Source organism: Aspergillus undulatus (assembly GCF_047715775.1).
Source record: "Aspergillus undulatus strain CBS 261.88 unplaced genomic scaffold BDV17scaffold_2, whole genome shotgun sequence".
NCBI classification, from domain to species: Eukaryota; Fungi; Ascomycota; class Eurotiomycetes; order Eurotiales; family Aspergillaceae; genus Aspergillus; species Aspergillus undulatus.
The window spans coordinates 911,825-925,396 of record NW_027396606.1 but is presented as its reverse complement, the minus strand read 5'-3'; the positions used below and the strand labels follow the sequence as shown (position 1 = coordinate 925,396).

Sequence of the window (13,572 nt, the reverse complement as noted above, 5' to 3'; positions counted from 1 at the left end):
CACATTATTATTAAATCCCAACCTCAGCCTTCTCCGACTGAGCCCACCGCGTCTCAGCCCGCAAAATGAGCTCCTCGTAGACGGTCCAAGCAAGCGCCGAGCTCAATGCCTTCCGTCCAATCCGGAGTCCCAACCCGCCAAATAAACTTCGCACCCCGTCCTCTGAAACCATCAACCGCACGGCCCGCATCATGTTCCCATACTTACTGGGCATGAGTTGCAGCCGGGTCTTTACTGCGTCGAACGGGTTCGTGATTGCCGTCGCAAAGCCAGCGGCTAGACCGCCCGAGAAGAAGTTGATGGATGACGAAGAAGGTGATCTTGATGGTTGGTTGGTCCCGGGTGTAGATGTGTTCGAGGTTGTTGATGATGACGTCGTCGTTGTAGCGGACGCTAAGTACCGCTTCAACTGCTCGTAGAAGAGAACGTAGAGGCCTGCGTAGGGTGCATCCCGGGCAGCGGTTGCGCCGAACCCGGCGAAGAGGCCACGGACCCCTTCTGTACGCACTATATCCCGACCTGCGGTGAGAAGGCTACGGTAGGCGTAGTAGTCCGACTCGTAGCGGACTTTGAGGACGGTAACGGGCATCATGACGAAGCCCGCGGCGACCCGCGCTGCGGCTCCGGTGGCTAGGTTTGCGGTGTTGGAGAGTTTGGGGAGGGCGGATGTCGATGAGGAGGAGGATTGCGGTGAGGATGATAGGGTAGAGTTTGCGAGGATGGCAGGTGGCGTTGCGAGGCTCTGCCGGAGGGTATTTAATGATGTGAAGTATAGGGCTGAGCCGAAGCCTGTGCGGAGAGCGGAGGGAAGGGTTCCGCGCCATAAGTTGCGAATTGGGTTTTCAGAGGAGAGAATTGTCTTGACGGTTGAGAGGAGGGGGGCATGGTGGTGAGACTGCTGGACTCGGGTCTTGAGGAGGTCGGCTGGTTGGAGGAGGATGGAGGATGTGAGACCAGAGAGGAGGCCGGCTCCGAAGTGGAAGGTGGTTTTGGAGGCTGAGGATAGTTAGCTGATCAATGTCCCGGTCATTAAGTTCAGAGGTTGAATGTCAGCGTACATTTTGAGACTGTCCTCACTGGAGGCGCTGCGTATGTACCGGTAGCACTGGCATTGTTCGACATGTCTCCAGTACTTGCGGGAAAAAGTCCCCGGCTTTCACGAGTCATCGTCGGACAAGAGCGTAGTATTGCTGACTGGAGATTGGACCGTTACTGAGCACCGTCAAGTCCAAAAAGGCCTCAACCACATGAGGCCCAATAGGAGAAATAAAACAGCAGTGGAGGGTGAGTGTCGCGGTGAGTTAAGTGAGCTGGTGATTTTTTTCAAGCGGTGATGAAGTCATCCGCGGCTTTGCGGAGTGAGCCCTGATTGGCCATCTCCAATGATGTCCCTCCGGTAAGATATCGGTTTCAGTACTGTAATATTTCCCCGCACTGTCCACCGCAGCCTCAAGTTAGCGTAAAACCAACAAAGTGCTTCTGAATATCCTTGGTATATAGCTTGATTATGCTCTAGTAGTGCTCCGGAATATATTGCTTTACATAATAAGCAATAATTGGGCGACCGTTCCTGTTCGGTTGGAAATCGGAAGCAGCGGAGACGCCCCGCAACCAATCGGCATGCGGGCAGACGTCACAGCCCAGAATGGTTCCTGCTGATTCCAATGAGACCAGACGCTCTTAAGGCTGTTGCCTCCTCTACTGAAGGTTTGGTACTCACATCGCCTCCGAGATTCTCCATCTGTCCTTACGGGGTGAGGCACTGTCAGCTCTCACGGAGTCTGCGTCTCCGTCTATAATGCCTCTACTTCCGTCCGTTCCGTATCCGCCTTCTATGGATGGGTTTTGGCATCCGGTTACTTCCACCTTGAACTGGTGTGAAGAGGTGAGACACTCCTTGCTTTGGTTGAAACTTGTCGATGAAGTAAGTACCTGCGCTAATGGTTGCGCACGTAGGACTATTATGCTACCGTATACTCCGCCGAGATCGTCAACACCTTGACAAACCTCTTGTTTATGCTGCTGGGCGTGAGGGGCATTCAGAGCTGTCGGCGCAATGGACACGACACAATCTTCCAGGTCGCATACTATGGCTATCTCGTGGTTGGAACAGGTAGCTTCTTGTTTCACTCGACCCTGAAATGTACGTCATCTGCGGTCGCCTTCAAGACATAGGCCTTGTGAAACTAACCGGTCTGCTGTCAGACCCTATGCAATTAGTCGACGAACTCTCTATGATATACACAACTTGTCTGATGTGCTACGCTTCCTTCTCTTATTCGAGGTCGACTAGCTACCGAATCTTCCTCGGCGTCTTTCTTACCTTCCTATCGATCCTCATTACTCTCTACTACCACTACCTCCAGAATCCGGTGTTCCACCAGAACGCATACGCCCTTCTAACGGCAATTGTGCTCATCCGGAGTATGTACACAATGGAGATGGAACTTCGTCCGTCGTGGCGACATTCGACCGAGGAGGACAGACTTGAACGAGAAAAGCAAGGCTTGCCCGTCCTTTCAAAGGAAAGACAGCACTATGAAAATGTCCGAGACCTGAAGACACTCAAGACAATGTGGTTCATGGTCGGGTACGGGCTAAGTGTTTTTCTGGGAGGGTTTGCAATATGGAATCTGGACAACCACTTTTGTAGCACGATACGACAATGGCGTCGACAAGTGGGCCTCCCCTGGGGTATCTTGCTTGAAGGTCATGGCTGGTGGTAGGTCAACCCTTGGTTGCACTCTCAGACCTTATTTGCTGATTTTTCTCGGCTTAGGCACTTAATGACCGGTACTGGTGCGTACCTCTACATTGTCTGGGGCATCTGGCTGCGCCATTGCCTGAACAAGCGACAGGAAGAATACCATCTGTGGTGGCCGCGTATCTGGAACACGCCCGAGGTCGTGCGAACGTCAGAAGCGGCCAATGGAGTCACGAAGAAATTCCTTTGATTGTTTTGGGAACCACCTACATTTTTCTCATCGACGTATTCTTTGTCAGCAGAGGGGCTTCATCGTTATGGGCATGGCATTGGTGCATTGGATACTTCACTTCGTCCGTCTCGTTAGGGCTAGGCCGTTATGAAAGGCCTCGCCCGTCGATAGACAATCCGCTGTGGTTCGGTTGGAACTAGATGTCTTATAGACGAGACCCAGAGACAGAAGCCCTATAGACTCAATACCCACTCACTTATTCGTATCTGTAATCAGAATATATGCCATTACTCTAGACTGTATATACAAGTAGCATGAACTCTATATAACTATATAAACTCATAGCTTTGACTGTGAGTTGTCCTTCTTCGGCCGCACAGGAGCCGGAACATGCGCCTTCCACCTGGAATCAATGGTCATTTTTTCGATCTTCGACTTGCGATCCCACTGCTTTCGGAACAACTTCTCTTCTTCCCTCCATCGGTGCAACTCCGGTCCCAGCCACTTACTAGCCTCCTCGGCGCATCGAACTGGAGCTTCCTGAGCAACGAGATGTCCATTATCCTCCAATATAACGTCCGTGACACGACCGGCTACGACACCACCGCTCCCGCCCAGGCCAGTACCTGTATGTGCTAATTTATCCGCGATCATTGTCGGCGGGGACATGTCCGATCGGCCGCCAAAGATGTAGAGTACGCTTGGGCGGAGGTGCGGGAGCTGGGCGAATATTCGGGACGGCTCGGGTCGGTAAAAGGGCCAAGAACCTATGTGATCCGGGTCGAGATCTGGGTGTGTAACTTTGTCCACAGGGACGGCGAAGCCCGGTGGTCCGTCGTAGTTGGGACGGGAAAAGGTGAAGACTTCTTGATGGAGGGTTGTTCTTAGGGTTACAGGGAGTTCAGTGCTATTGTTCTTCTCGGGAGCTTTCTGGTCGGATGGGTAGATTGCCGTGGGGAGTTCGCGGAGGCCATATTGAACCCAACGCTCTAGAACGCGGGGATCCCAGGCTTGGTAGAATGGGTTCTTCTTGTAGGACTCTGCGGCGGCCTTTCGAGACGGCCATTGGTCGCGCCTATATGTGGATAATTGGGTTGTTTTGGCAATGACGAGCTTCTGCTTCCCTAGGTCCATTGCGTCCAGCTGCGTTGTTTGCCGTTGAATTACGGGGTCGAGGAGGACGAGGCTGTGGATGAGGCGCGGATGCATGCTAGCCAGTTGGACACTGGGGCAAGCTCAGTTAGCTGTGCAGATTATGCAGGGGTTTACGGAGATTGGCCACGAACAGGTGTGCACCGCCCATACTGTGTCCTATTCCGACGATAGGGCGTGCCATTTCCTTGCGCTTCACATTGACCAGGTGTAGAAGGTCTCGTGGATGGTCAAACCAGCTAGCTGCTCGCACATGTAATCAGCTCCGTGTATAAACGTATGCAATTGAGAGGCCATAGCCGTCACTTACGGTCGTTGCCTAGTACGTCTTCGTTGACGACGCTGCTTTGACCTTGATGCGCAACATCCGCCATCCAGATACTCCGGATTCGGAATCCATTTGCCTTTGACCGAGAATGTAATTCTTCCCAGAGAGGCTCATAGAGCTCCTGTCCAAGCTGTTAGTCGAGGGGTATACGTAAGGTTTTGGGCTATCTATAGCCTGGTTGACGGTTGGCCTATACCTTTGGGAAGCCGTTAGCGTGCGCGGCAAGGACAGTGACATCCCCAGGCTGCGGATCAAGATTGTCCAAGGGGATGTATTGTTTCACAGCCAGGTTGAGGACATCCTCCTGCTCGTTCGCAGTAGCACCAGGATATTCCCGAATGTGCTGGCAGGGAACCGCATGCTCGACGATGCGGAAGGGACCAGACGATGACATGGTGCGTAGAATATAGGTTGGAACCCGGAACACAGGGTTACAGGAATGAAGCACCGAAGTTTTAAGAAGAATGGGGGGGAAAGACCCGCAGGCCTGGGGTATCGGGAGCATCCGAGTTGACTGTTGCCGACGCAGGGCGCCCTCAGCATGTTGAGCCGAGGCTCCCCAGACTCCCCGATCAGGAGCCAGCGTGGGGCGGAAATTGGGTGTTTGCAGCAGAATGCACAGCAGGGACCATGGTTAGGGGCTTGATGCATCAAAGCTCAAAAGGCAAGAGACGGAGCAATCAACGAAGATCAGAAGTACTCAACAATTGAGTCCAACATGATGCGATCGAGGCATAGCCTGTTGCACTAAGGTAATGTCATTTGCGGCAGGCGGGCTGCACGTGATCTGGTGTCAGCCGGCGCGTCTCGAATCGCGTCGCAAATTGGAAAGAAGAAACAATTTACCTATAGATCTCAACACTGCAGGCACGACCCCCCATATTCTTCCCACCTTTGTGATCGCGGGGCGACTCGTTACCCCTCTCGCTCAGACTCTCCCACCAGCAATCCTCACCAACTCCCATCATTTCACTCTAGAAAACGATCCAACCGCAGGTGTTTTCCCGCCATGGGAGACCACGACGAAGCCCCTCAGCTGTTCGATCAGTTGAAGGTCTGCATAGTGTGCTCTAAAGACCTTAGTCAGGATAGCGCACAGCAGGTATGTAAAGCTTCACTGGATCATCTAATCCGGCTTCCAACCAAAATCATCTGAACTAGCTCGCGTCGACGTTGGAAGAGAATGGCGCCGACCCATTCATATACGAGCCACCAGCCGAATGCCAAGATCTGGCTCAATTCAACTATCTTATGTCTGCCACCATCGACTTTCCTGGGTTTGACGCCGCCAACGATGCCTTAATTCCTGTTGTCAAGCCTCAGTGGATGCATGCATCCCTGTCAAAGGGAAAGCTCGCCAATGTACGCCAGTATAGCCCCGACCCCAGGCTATTCTTGAACGATGTCACTGTCACATGCGGCGATATACCGGAAGGCGACAAGGATGCCATAATCGGTGGTGTTTTGGCCAAAGGCGGCACCTACAACCCTAAGCTCACTGCACAGTGTACTCACCTGGTGGATTTGACGGCCGATTCCGACAAAGCTCAAATCGTCAAGAAGCGAAATCTCACTAATATCAAAATTGTTCTTCCACACTGGTAATTATTCCCCTACGATTTGGCTCGGTTGATTCTAACCGAAGCATCTTTTAGGTTTGACGATTGCCTGAAACTCGGGAAACGAATTGATGAGCGCCCGTATACGCTGCCAGACCCAGAAATTCTTCGCTCAGCGCCCGACGCTCCCATTCGAGCTACAGAGAACCGCGATATCATCGGAGCGTCGACGCCAGAGCCTACTACACTGCCTACGCCCATTACATCTCCAGTCAAGCGCAAGCTAAACGTGTTCCATGGAAAGGTCATTATGCTCTCTCCGGACCTGAAGATTGGTTCGCACCTCCAAGATACAATCTCAACATTGGTCAAAGAAGGTGGTGGCGAGGTCACTTCTGAAGTCTCAAGAGCGACCACTTTAATTTGCCGCTATAGAGAAGGATTTGCCTACCGCGTGGCCTCGAGGTTGAACAAGGATGTGGGAAATCTTGCCTGGCTCTATCATTTGATGACCTACAACACTTGGACATCGCCCTATCGTCGATTACTCCACTATCCAGTTCCGCATACTCCTATTCCAGGCTTCGAGAATCTCAAAATTAGTCTATCCAACTACGTCGGCGAAGCGCGGTCATACCTGGAGAACCTGATCACGGCCACAGGAGCAGAACCTACCAAAACTTTGAGACAAGACAACACGCATCTAGTAACTGCGCATGACAATAGTGAGAAGGTCAATGCGGCCAAAGAATGGGGACTGCTCGTCGTCAATCACTTGTGGCTTGAAGAATCTTACGCGAAATGGAGGCGGCTGCCCGAGTCTGAACATCGATACACACACTTCCCTCGACGGACGAATTTGGGCGAAGTGGTTGGTCAAACTCGATTGGACAGATCTTCTCTTGAGAGCATGTTTTTCCCATCAGAAGAGTCACCTGCGAGCGCGAGGAAAGCGATGGGAAAAAAAGACCAGAACATTGCATCTAGGAAGGCCTTGAGCCCAACGGAGCTCGATGAAAACACAGTGTCTGACACAACAAACGCGACTCCTAAGGTTGGCAGACCGAAGAAGGCGGACAGTAAGAACCTGCAGACACCTGCCCGCTCTCGTCTCTCTACAGACGGAAAAGAAAATGATACGCCGTCCTCCACAAGCAGCCGCAAATCCAAAGACGCAGCTACGGCGAAGCTACACGAGATTGCGCCAGACATTGCATTATATGAGAAGGAGATGAAGCGTGTCGGTGGTGTAATCTATGGTGGTCGAAGGAAAACTGATGAAGATCGCGTGGAGATAAACAAGAGCAAGAAACGGTCGTCAATGGAGGCCCAGAATGAGAGCGAGGAAGAGGACGCCGTAGACCCTAAGAGGCAGAAGAGAGCAAAACTTCCTCCTATCGCTATGCATCTTCTCATTACTGGTTACAAAAAGTGGGTGGGGAATATGAAGAAAGAAGATGCGGACAAGGTACGTTTATCTCTTTTCCTGGTATATACAAAATGCTCATAAAGACCAGCGTCAACTTCGAGAGCTTGGGATTACGGTTGTTCAGGATGCTCGCAAATGCTCCCATGTCGCAGCCCCGTCTGTCTTGCGAACACCGAAATTTGTCAACGCGCTTGCGTATGGTCCGGTGATTGTCCGAGTGGAATTTATCGAACAGTGTCTCAAGAAAAACGAGCTCCTAGATGCCGACGACTACCCGCTCAACGACAAGGAAGCTGAAAAGAAGTACGACTTCTCGTTGGAGCAATCCAAGGTCAATGCGAAAGCCAACAAAAACAAACTCCTCCAAGGCTATCAAATCTACTGTGTCGAAACTATCCGTGGAGGATTCGATGCTTTCAAGTCAATTGTCGATACAAATGGAGGAGTATGCAACCTCTTCCGCGGCCGTGTTGCACATCAAGTCCAGCGCGAGGAGAGCGAGGATGAGAGCGACAGTGAGCAGCAGTCGAACCGGAAGGAGATCTACCTTCTCAGTAGTGCCGCCCCCGAGCACCAGAAATTATGGCCACGATTCCGGCAGCTGGTTCATACCTTGGGCAAAACCCCGCGAATTGTGCGCGTGGATTGGCTTCTCGACATGGCAATGTCTCAGGTGCCACGCACAGCCGAGGACTATGAGCTCAACGAGGAGATGGTAGAGCAATCTGAGGAGTAAGTAGGTGCTTTGAAATGTTTGAAACTTCTCTTACGATACCTGCATGCGGTCATGGCGTATCTTGTTTGGAGTCTTGTGTATATCCCATACTCGTTTGCAGAATATTTGGCGATTTTGTAGCATTTGAATGCAGCGCTCCGGCGCGATTGGGCTTATTGGGCTTTAGAAAAATTTCACACCCTCTTGTCCTTCGCTACCGAAGACCTGTGCTTTGCCCTGCTTGACGAGGACATTCAAAGACCTCATCATCACCTCCGCATCCATCCCATGCCATTCTATCCAGTCAGTAGATCCATTGAGTATACTTATATCACAAACTTACCCTGCGAAATTGTCGCCTCCCCTTCGAGTAACTCATAAACCGTGAGAACCACATTCCTCTGCCCCGTACTCTCAACCCACTCGGCAATAACCGCCGCCCACTCCTCAGGCCTCCTCCACCAAATCCACACCATCGTCTTCGCAGGCCCATCAACCCACTCCGCCCTCCTCCCTCCCCCACCACCAGTGACTCCCTCCTCATCCCCCCTACTCATCCAGTCCAGCACGGTCCGCGCATCCGCCAGACTAAGCTGCTTCTTGAGCTCGGGGTTTCGGAACGGCGGGGACTCGATCGCGTCCACGAGACTCAGCTTGTAGATTCGGTTGTGTCGGCACCAAGACTGGATTAGGGAGGACCAGTGCTGGAGTTGCCGGGCTAGGGTTGTGGCATTTGGTTGCAGGGAGAAGAAGGGGGGGAATGTGTATTGTACTGGGAAGGGGAAGGGCGCTGGTCCCGCGGTTTGCGGGGTGAGGGCGGTGGTCATTTATTGGTCGTTTGTAGAGAGAAGAGGGATATTGTAAAAAGTATGAGAAATAAGGATGACGAAAAGATCAAGCCTTGTATAGTATGGTGTTGAGTGTCGTAGTTTGAGGAAGATAACAATACGATACGACACGATGCGGGGAAGTCATCCATCTCGCTCCGCTCCGCTAAGAGAGTGACGTCCGCCCACCGGCCGCGAAAAAAATTCCGCCAGCAACCAACCTCCGGCTCCCTCCCACGCCAATTTGTACCCTCCACAACATCTACATATATATCACCCACTCCACAATGGGCGCCACAGCAAAGAAACAAAAGCGCGCCGAATTCCGCCAAAAGGTCGCCGCCGCAACCGCAACCACAGACTCCGGCGATGGAAGTGCATCCGGGTCCCCCGCCATAAAGCTGCCGCAGAAGAGATACTACCGGCAACGGGCGCATGCGAATCCGTTCTCGGATCATTTGTTGAATTAGTACGTTTTCCCTTGCCGTTGAACTTGCTTGCGTTGAAAGGGAGAAGAGTGGTTGGTTATTAACAGTTAATTGTTTGTTCGTCTATTTAGCCCCCTCAGCCCAGCACACATGGACTGGAGCACGCATTTCCCGTCCTTCGTGAACCCGGACCCTGCGCAGACGAATGCGGCCGGCGCAAGGAGATTGCTTAAGGATGTGGAGGTTGTTGATATCGGGTGTGGATTTGGTGGGCTGCTTGTTGGGCTTGCGCCGGTTTTGCCTGATACGCTTATGGTTGGTATGTTTTTATAGCCATTCTTGCCAGGATTTAATGGAAGCGTGTTGCTTGCAACATCAGGCCATGCAGCTAAAAAGTCACTTAGGAATGGAAATCCGCGTCCAAGTAACCGAATACCTCACAACCCGCATCGCCGCTCTCCGCGCGCAACAACATCTCCTGCAGACGTCCTCGTCCTCAGCGCCCGTTCCTGCCCCCCCAGCACCCACCGCAACCACGACAACATCCACCGACTCCCCCTCCCCCTCAAACCCAACCACCCCAACCCCCGACGATTCCGAAACCTTCCCCTCAACCCTAGTACCCGGCGGCTACCAGAACATAACCGCGATCAGAAGCAACACAATGAAATTCTTCCCCAACTTCTTTCGCAAGGCCCAACTGTCCAAGATCTTCATATGCTTTCCAGACCCGCACTTCAAAGCCAGAAAACATAAAGCGCGGATTGTGAGCGAGACGCTTAATGCCGAGTATGCGTTCTCTTTGAGACCCGGGGGTCTGCTTTATACGATTACGGACGTGGAAGAGTATCATTTTTGGATTTTGAGGCATTTTGGGTATGAGCTTGAGCCTGAAATTGAAGTTGGGCAGGGTGGAGAGCGGGATGAGAAGGACCAGAAGATGGAGGTGGATGATGAGGTTGTGGAGAGGAAGGGTTCAACGGAGTTGTTTGAGAGGGTTACGGAGGAGGAGTTGGAGAAGGATGAGTGTGTGAGGGTTATGAAGGAGGCGACGGAGGAGGGTAAGAAAGTCACGAGGAACAAGGGGAATAAGTATGTGGCTGTCTTTAGAAGGAAGAGTAACCCCGACTGGATATGATCTGGGCTGAACTTAATATAGCTAGTTATAAGGAGTTCCTGGTTTTGGCAAATGTTCATATTTTAAAGGAAAGATACACCTTGAGATAAACCCCAACATGATAGACAAAAGGCAATCAAAAAGTCCAGCTAAGGTCATTAGATCATAGAGCCCGCTTGCCATGCACATATGCAATCAAGGCATAAAGCAATCGCATAGATAGCAAAGGAAAGAAGAGTAAAAAACAATAAGGGAATGTCCAGCGCTATGCAAATGTTCGACCTACCTGGCATCGCGAACGGGTAGAGTAAGGTTGAGTTGGTGGTAATCATAGATCCTGGTTTTTGATACAATGTCATGCCCTGGGCGAAGACTTCAGTCGAATACCTTCGCATCGCTCACAAACAGCAAGCTGAACCGGTCCCCCAATGATGCGGCCTTTGGCAGTCCGCCTGGGTTCACCCTCTTTGACAAAGTATCTCCCCTCAGGACCGAAGCCATCACCGCACTCATGGCAGACAAAGCACTCCTCGTGCCATTTGCCGCCAACAGCAGTGATAACGACTTCATCGAGAACAGGCTTTTTGCAGCCCGCGCAATTAGGTGCGGTTCTGCGGGAGTGACAATTCAGACACCAAGCGTAACCATCCTTTTCCACGAATGGAGTTTCTGAATTGAAAGGCTGTGCAAGGTTAGGAGAGAATGAAAACGAGATACGGTTGGGGCACGTACATCACCACACTCAGCGCAGAAGAAGTGGCCGACGTGCCATTCGGCTCCGCAAGCAACGACCACTTCTCCTTCGATAGGTGTTTTACAGCTCTTGCATCTTGGACTGAACAGTTCGTGGAAGTCAAGATGACAGTAGAACCTCAAAGAGTGAGCATCCTCGTCTGCCGACGGGTCCGCGAGTCGTTCGTTCCGCTTCGCGTCTGGTTCTTGGTAGAACGCCACGCATTCTAGCCCGGTGTGGCAGTGGTAGCAGGTAAAGCATTCTGGATGAAAGCGTGTTCCGGCAGCAGTGACAACCTTTCCAGAAATAGGTAGCGAACATGTCTCACATGATGCAGTCGGAACGCCGCCGCGAGAATAAGTAGACATCCAGCGATCTTGAGATGGCATGAACCTCCTAAGACCAGAAGTGGGCCTCGGACGGTCCCTTGAATTGGGTGGTGGCTTTGAAGGTGACTTGGTAGGGTTCATCTCTGCTATCGTTGGTTCCTTTTCATCTGGCAGGTTGATGACCGGAACGGACGGCGGCTCAGATACCTCAATGGACGGCGGCTCAGGTTCAGACTCAGGGATCTGTTTCTCTGGTATTCCCCTCTTTGGAGGGCTCTGGGCTTCGGTGGGCTTCCAGGAGGGATCGAAACTGACGATGGGGCGACCAGTGCGATCGCTCACCGCAGTTGGCATGGGAAGCTTCGAGCTACGGTCAGACCTTTTTTTACTTGTAGCTGCTCTGATGTCGTCGCTGCGGATTTCGAGCCCATCTTTGGTCTGAACTTCTTCGCCGTTTTCCTGCGTTGCAGCGACAGGCGGCGGGGAAGGCGCGTTGGTCTTATACTCAGCATTTCTCGACTGAGTTGGCGGGTGTTTGTGAAGCTCAAAGCGTGACAATTTGTCAACGAACGGAATACTACCGAGTCGGCCGGGTAAAGGCCGAGATCCTTGAGGTAGTGCATTGCGAGGCTTTGAACGAAGCGCTGAAGAATCGGACTTTGAGAATTGGGAACGTTCATCGTCATTGCGGTCCGGCTCCTCGTAAATCTGGTCGCTTGGGTTTCTGAAGATGCCCTTTGACGAGTCATTGTTGACACCTACAAGTCCCAGCCCATGTCCACCGTTTGGTTGTTCCTGATCAAGTGCAAAATTGACCTTGAGGTTCTTTCTCGGGATCCCACTTCTTCTGTGGACAGGGCTTGGTTCGCCGAGTTCTGTCTCTGTCCCTGGAGCTTTCTTGGCGGCGTTTTGACCGCGAAATGAAAGACGATGACTTTCACGCCACGAGCTTCGGAACGGACTGCGACTGACGTGTGAAGGGCTCTTCTCTTCAGTATTGTCGCGCTGCTTGTTGGCGTCTGGGTTACGATAAGGCGCATAAGGGTTCTTGAATTGAAGACCGGGGTTTTGGTGCATCCAGACTAGCTCCGTAGCTTCATTTTGAGCGTCTTCGTGAACGCGAGCCTCGTCGTTAATGTCCATTCCCTGTAATGCGTCACGTAAGGACCTCGCTTCCTCTCTCTCGACTCGTCGTTGAGGGCTCTCACGATAGCTGGGCGCTTGGGTGTTTGAGGTGACGCGGGTGAAAACTCGAGTTGGGGAGACATTCTTTCGGATTGGGACAGTTCTGGGCTCTTGGACTAACGGACGACCGGTTGAGCTGCCAACAGAGCTGCAAAATGAGACCGGTCTATGGTTCGAGAGCGCACTGGAGGCACGTGGGCGTTCGATCTCGGCTAGCGGAGCCGCTGGAGGCGCCCTCGAATTTCCGTACATTGACATAGCAGATGTAGCTCGTGGGGGAAGATCGTCTCGAGCCTTGGAAGGTGATCCCGTTTGGGTCGGCAATGGTCGAGAGCCACCAGGCCTCGTAGGTCGATTGCTGCGCAAGTCTTTCAAATAGCTCGCTGGAGGAACGCCGGGGCAATCCATTAGCATGAAGGCAGGACAGCCAAGGGAATTCAAAAAAGATCAAGTTCGCACACCGTCAACAGGATCAAAAGCACGAATAATGCCAAGACTCGGCCAGCAATGCAGACTCACCGATCTGATCGTTGGACATGTATGAGGGGCCGGGCGGAGTAACCTTGCGTTGGGGATCTTTGCCCTTGTTCTGGTGAAAGGGCGACCTGTGGATCATTGTGGACGAAGATCGATGCGCTTAAATAGCATGGCAGATAGATAGAAGAAAATGAGATGAAACGAGAATGTCTCGGCGGGGCGTGTCGGTCTGGAGATGTCGTGGTCGGCGTCTGGCGATGAGTACACCAGTAGGGCCAATGAGCGTCAAGCAGGTGGCTGGGAGAGAAGCGAGTGGAAGGAGAGTGGAAAGAGAAGGTGGAATCGGGAGCAAAAGAG

The 13,572-nt window shown here is 52.2% G+C and overlaps 7 protein-coding genes across 7 annotated transcripts; 3 read left to right on the top strand and 4 right to left on the bottom strand.

Moving 5' to 3' along the window:
• Positions 1-10: 10 nt before the first annotated feature.
• BDV17DRAFT_286735 (putative mitochondrial carrier protein) lies at positions 11-1,122 on the bottom strand (the record flags this gene model as incomplete). Its single annotated transcript, XM_073760997.1, has 2 exons — positions 11-996; positions 1,059-1,122. The coding sequence occupies 2 exons, from the start codon at positions 1,120-1,122 to the stop codon at positions 11-13; spliced, it is 1,050 nt and encodes a 349-aa protein (XP_073620763.1).
• A 676-nt stretch (positions 1,123-1,798) lies between these two features.
• Positions 1,799-2,954, top strand: BDV17DRAFT_286734 (ceramidase; the record flags this gene model as incomplete). Its single annotated transcript, XM_073760996.1, has 4 exons — positions 1,799-1,885; positions 1,957-2,143; positions 2,206-2,722; positions 2,780-2,954. The coding sequence occupies 4 exons, from the start codon at positions 1,799-1,801 to the stop codon at positions 2,952-2,954; spliced, it is 966 nt and encodes a 321-aa protein (XP_073620762.1).
• A 321-nt stretch (positions 2,955-3,275) lies between these two features.
• On the bottom strand, positions 3,276-4,810 carry BDV17DRAFT_286733 (putative toxin biosynthesis protein; the record flags this gene model as incomplete). The annotated part of the gene is made up of 4 exons (XM_073760995.1): positions 3,276-4,161; positions 4,223-4,331; positions 4,399-4,537; positions 4,613-4,810. 4 exons carry the CDS (start codon positions 4,808-4,810, stop codon positions 3,276-3,278), a joined length of 1,332 nt encoding a protein of 443 aa, XP_073620761.1.
• A 462-nt stretch (positions 4,811-5,272) lies between these two features.
• BDV17DRAFT_250919 (BRCT domain-containing protein) lies at positions 5,273-8,575 on the top strand. Its single transcript, XM_073756371.1, has 4 exons — positions 5,273-5,518; positions 5,578-6,017; positions 6,072-7,443; positions 7,493-8,575. Exons 1-4 carry the CDS (start codon positions 5,426-5,428, stop codon positions 8,138-8,140), a joined length of 2,553 nt encoding a protein of 850 aa, XP_073620760.1. The 5' UTR covers positions 5,273-5,425; the 3' UTR covers positions 8,141-8,575.
• On the bottom strand, positions 8,213-9,026 carry BDV17DRAFT_70691 (ESCRT-II subunit protein VPS25). Its single transcript, XM_073765000.1, has 2 exons — positions 8,463-9,026; positions 8,213-8,415 (listed from the first exon to the last, which is right to left on the bottom strand). The coding sequence occupies exons 1-2, from the start codon at positions 8,944-8,946 to the stop codon at positions 8,303-8,305; spliced, it is 597 nt and encodes a 198-aa protein (XP_073620759.1). The 5' UTR covers positions 8,947-9,026; the 3' UTR covers positions 8,213-8,302.
• A 175-nt stretch (positions 9,027-9,201) lies between these two features.
• trm8 (tRNA (guanine46-N7)-methyltransferase) lies at positions 9,202-10,815 on the top strand. Its single transcript, XM_073764999.1, has 3 exons — positions 9,202-9,415; positions 9,506-9,693; positions 9,779-10,815. The coding sequence occupies exons 1-3, from the start codon at positions 9,234-9,236 to the stop codon at positions 10,510-10,512; spliced, it is 1,104 nt and encodes a 367-aa protein (XP_073620758.1). The 5' UTR covers positions 9,202-9,233; the 3' UTR covers positions 10,513-10,815.
• BDV17DRAFT_70659 (LIM domain protein) lies at positions 10,680-13,417 on the bottom strand. The gene is made up of 2 exons (XM_073764998.1): positions 11,224-13,417; positions 10,680-11,173 (listed from the first exon to the last, which is right to left on the bottom strand). The coding sequence occupies exons 1-2, from the start codon at positions 13,150-13,152 to the stop codon at positions 10,847-10,849; spliced, it is 2,256 nt and encodes a 751-aa protein (XP_073620757.1). The 5' UTR covers positions 13,153-13,417; the 3' UTR covers positions 10,680-10,846.
• Positions 13,418-13,572: the final 155 nt, after the last annotated feature.

Bases quoted from the DNA above. Each gene is read 5' to 3' on its own strand.
- BDV17DRAFT_70659 (XM_073764998.1), bottom strand. From the start codon at position 13,152: ATGCTAATGGATTGCCCCGGCGTTCCTCCAGCGAGCTATTTGAAAGAC. The intron at 11,174-11,223 runs GTACGTGCCCCA...AACCTTGCACAG, and splicing joins TCTGCGCTGAGTGTGGTGAT to CCTTTCAATTCAGAAACTCC.
- BDV17DRAFT_250919 (XM_073756371.1), top strand. From the start codon at position 5,426: ATGGGAGACCACGACGAAGCCCCTCAGCTGTTCGATCAGTTGAAGGTC. The intron at 5,519-5,577 runs GTATGTAAAGCT...CATCTGAACTAG, and splicing joins GTCAGGATAGCGCACAGCAG to CTCGCGTCGACGTTGGAAGA. The intron at 6,018-6,071 runs GTAATTATTCCC...AGCATCTTTTAG, and splicing joins AAAATTGTTCTTCCACACTG to GTTTGACGATTGCCTGAAAC.
- BDV17DRAFT_70691 (XM_073765000.1), bottom strand. From the start codon at position 8,946: ATGACCACCGCCCTCACCCCGCAAACCGCGGGACCAGCGCCCTTCCCC. The intron at 8,416-8,462 runs GTAAGTTTGTGA...CTGACTGGATAG, and splicing joins GGAGGCGACAATTTCGCAGG to AATGGCATGGGATGGATGCG.
- trm8 (XM_073764999.1), top strand. From the start codon at position 9,234: ATGGGCGCCACAGCAAAGAAACAAAAGCGCGCCGAATTCCGCCAAAAG. The intron at 9,416-9,505 runs GTACGTTTTCCC...TCGTCTATTTAG, and splicing joins TCGGATCATTTGTTGAATTA to CCCCCTCAGCCCAGCACACA. The intron at 9,694-9,778 runs GTATGTTTTTAT...AAAGTCACTTAG, and splicing joins GCCTGATACGCTTATGGTTG to GAATGGAAATCCGCGTCCAA.